General features: G+C 38.5%; 1 protein-coding gene across 2 annotated transcripts in view; it reads left to right on the forward strand.

Annotated features, from left to right (window-relative positions):
• Nucleotides 1-4,066, forward strand: part of MAOB (monoamine oxidase B) — a 130,854-nt gene that overhangs the window by 101,525 nt on the left and 25,263 nt on the right. For both annotated transcript variants that reach the window (XM_012001604.1, XM_012001605.1), the window contains one exon: nucleotides 3,442-3,538. In XM_012001604.1, coding sequence (XP_011856994.1) covers nucleotides 3,442-3,538 — 97 coding nt within the window. The remainder of the gene's footprint in view (nucleotides 1-3,441; nucleotides 3,539-4,066) is intronic.

The following is a 4,066-nucleotide window of genomic DNA, read 5'->3' on the forward strand; positions in this document are numbered from 1 at the left end:
ACCACACCCATCTAATATTTGTATTTTTAGTAGAGACGGGGTTTCACCATGTTGGCCAGGCTGGTCTTGAACTCCTGACCTCAAGTGATCCACCCGCCTCAGCCTCCCAAAGTGCTAGGATTATAGGCAAGAGCCACCACACCCGACCGGAAACAAAAGTTTTTTGATGTAGACCAAACAGCGTTATATTGGAAGAAAATGCCATCTAGGACCTTCATAGCTAGAGAAAGGAAGTCAGTACCTGGCCTCAAAGCTTCAAAGGACAGGCTGTCTCTGTTGTTAGGAGTTAATGCAGCTGGGACTTTAAGTTGAAGTCAATGTCCACTTACCATTCAGGAAATTCTAGGATCCTTAATAATTATGCTAAGTCTACTCTGCCTGTGGTCTATAAATGCTATCAAACAGCAACAAAGCCTGAATGACAGCCTGTTTATTTATAGCATGGTTTACTGAATATTTTAAGCCCACTCTTGAGACCTATTGCTAAGAAGAAAAAAGATTCCTCAAAATGTTACTGTTCATGGACAATGCACCTGGTCACCCAAGGGCTCTGATGGAGATGTAAAAGGAGATTATTGTTGTTTTCATGCCTGCTAACATAATGTCCATTCTGCAGCCCATGGATCAAGGAGTAATTTCAACTTTCAAGTCTTATTATTTAAGAAATACATTTTGTAAGGCTATACCTGCCTTACAGTCCTCCTGCCTGTCTGATGGATCTGGGCAAAGTAAATTGAAAACCTTCTGGAAAGAGTTCACTATTGTCAATGCCATTAAAAACATTCGTGATTCATGGAAGGAAGTCAATATATCAACATTAATAGGAGTTTGAAAGAAGTTGATTCCAATCCTCATGAGCGACTTTGAGGGGTTCAAGACTTCAGTGGAGGAAGTAACTGCAGATATGGTGGAAATAGCAAGAGAATTAGAATCATAAGTGGAACCTGAAGATGTGAGTGAATTGCTGCCATCTCATGACAAAACTTGAATGGGGAAGTTGCTTCTTGTGGATGTGCAAAGAACGTGGTTTCTTGAGATGGAAACTCCTCCTGGTGAAGATGCTGTGAACATTGTTGAAATGACAAGAAAGGATTTAGAATATTACATAAATTTAGTTGATAAAGCAGTGACAGGGTTGGAGAGGATTGACTCCAATTTTGAAAGAAGTTCTACCGTGGGTGAAATGCTATCAGACAGCATCACAGGCTCCAGAGAAATTTTTCTTAAAAAAAAGAGTCAATTGATGTGGCACACTTCATTGTTGTCTTCTTTTTTAAAATTGCCACAGCCACACCAACCTTCAGCAGCCACCACCCTGATCAGTCAGCAGCCATCAACATAGAAGCAAGCCCCTCCACCAGCAACAAGATTACAACTCACTCAAGGCTCAGATGATTGTTAGCTTTTTTAGTAATAAAGTATGTTTAAATTATGTACATATTTTAGACATAATTCTATTACACACTTAATAGACTACAGTGTAGTGTAGATATAACTTATATGCACTGGGAAACCAAGCAATTTCTTTGACACAATTTGCTTTATTACTATATTCACTTTATTTCCTTTATCTGAAATGAAGCCCACATTATCTTTGAGGTGTGCCTGTATTTTGTTCAGGAGGGAACTGAGGAAGACACTCTTATCTAGGATAAGCTGCAATTGTTTCTCCAGTTGTTCTTGACGGGGGAATGAGTCTTTGGAGGGCATGTTTGAAATGAGGGTTTGGGATTCTATGAATTTTAGTTATACATGTCCTCTCTGCTCTGCCTCCGGATGATAAGTATACAATCATGTCATCTGCAAACAGAGACAATTTGACTTCCTCTCTTCCTATTTGGATACTTTATTTCTTTCTCTTGCCTGATTGCCCTGGCCAGAGCTTCCAATACTATATTGAATAGGAGTGGTGAGAGAGGGCATCCTTGTCTTGTGCCAATTTTCAAAGGGAATGCTTCCAGGTTTTGCTCATTCAGTATGATATTGGCTGTGGGTTTGTCATAAATAGTTCTTATTATTTTGAGATACGTTCCATCAGTACCTAGTTTATTGAGAGATTTTAGCATGAAGCGCTGTTGAATTTTATCGAAGGCCTTTTCTGCATCTATTGAGATAATGATGTGGTTTTTGTCATTGGTTCTGTTTACGTGATGGATTATGTTTATTGATTTGCGTATGTTGAACCAGCCTTGCATCCCGGGGAGGAAGTCGCTTTGATCATGGTGGATAAGCTTTTTTATGTACTGCTGGATTCAGTTTGCTAGTATTTTATTGAGGATTTTCGCATCGATGTTCATCAGGGATATTGGTCTAAAATTGTCTTTATTTGTTGTGTGTCTGCCAGGCTTTGGTATCAGGATGGTGCTGGCCTCATAAAATGAGTTAGGGAGGGGTCCCTCTTTTTCTATTGTTTGGAATAGTTTCAGAAGGAATGGTACCAGCTCCTTTTTGTACCTCTGGTAGAATTCGACTGTGAATCTGTCTGGTCCTGGGCTTTTTTTGGTTGGTAGGCTATTAATTATTGCCTCAATTTCAGAACTTGTTATTTTTCTATTCCTCCTGGTTTAGTCTTGGGACGGTGTATGTGTCCAGGAATTTATCCATTTCTTCTAGGTTTTCTGGTTTATTTGCGTAGAGGTGTTTATGGTATTCTTTGATGGTAGTTTGTATTTCTGTGGGATCGGTGGTAATATCCCCTTTATCATTTTTTGTTACATCTATTTGCTTCTTCTCTCTTTTATTCTTGATTAGTCTGGCTAGTGGGCTATCTATTTTGTTGATCTTTTCAAAAAAACAGCTCCTGGATTCATTGATTTTTTGGAGGGCTTTTTGTGTCTCTATCTCCTTCAGTTCTGCTCTGATCTTAGTTATTTCTTGTCTTGTGCTAGCTTTTGAATGTGTTTGCTCTTGCTTCTATAGTTCTTTTAAGTGTCAATTTTAGATCTTCCCTGTTTTCTCTTGTGGGCATTTAGTGCTATAAATTTTCCTCTAAACACTGCCTCCAGATAATATAGAACTACTTAGAATAAGTGACTTCTCATAAAATGTCAGTGTTCAGTCTCTTCTTTTTTACAGTAATGAACTGGTATTTCCTTTATACATCTTTGGATTTATTCTGATTTCTTATGAAAGAGAAAACAGGAAGCCCAAGTATTAACTGCAAGGAAAACCAGTGTTCATTAAATGGTGACCTAGATGAATTCCCAATATCATATGCTTTATTCTTTGCAGAAAAGAGCTTATGGTTTGATTTTTTTCAAAAAATGCTGGCTACTTAGCCCTCCTTTGACATCAGTTTGGTTTGCCTTCATATGTTTGGAGTATGACATGCTATATTTGGCCTTTGGGCTTCTCAAGTTTAAAAACATGCACTTCATTATATCTGCAATGGATAGTTTGATAGAGTGATGAATATGCTCTTCCATTTTGCTGTTCTCTAAGATTACTGTGGAACCATGATTATTGATGGAGAGGAAGCTCCAGTTGCCTACACATTGGATGATACCAAACCTGAAGGCAACTATGCCGCCATAATGGGGTAAGGCACATTTATGGTGTTGTGGTTGCTATTCAGTGTTGACAAGGTAATCACATACTATTAACAAATGTGCCCCAAACTTTGTTAAGTGATTTTTTTTTTTTTAACCCAGTGGCACTATTTTTCAAATTCGGCAGTATAAAACTTATTACTGGTTCTTTTCTAAATAATGTCTTCCAATGAATAAATATCTAGGTAGGAAGCAGAATACCAATAACATTTTTAAATTTTTGTGTTAATTTTCTATTAGTATTTAGTGTTGGGGGTAGAAACATTTTGGTGACCCATCTTTTGTTGAAGGCATGATAAAAAGACCTGACTTGGGGTGTTTTACTAAGAGACTTCTTATGGAGGCTGTGTGGGCATCCATGTTACTTAAGTGGGATGCTGAGATTTCTGAGTCTCAGTAGAGAAGAGCCAAGACCAGCCTAGTCTTCAGCTTTCCAGGGAAGACCAGCACATGAGAAGGGAAGACCAGGATGTTCTGGCCCAGAGAGGTGGTGACCTGGAGTATCCAAAATTAAGATG

Source organism: Mandrillus leucophaeus, unplaced genomic scaffold (assembly GCF_000951045.1).
Source record: "Mandrillus leucophaeus isolate KB7577 unplaced genomic scaffold, Mleu.le_1.0 Scaffold666, whole genome shotgun sequence".
Lineage (NCBI taxonomy): Eukaryota > Metazoa > Chordata > Mammalia > Primates > Cercopithecidae > Mandrillus > Mandrillus leucophaeus.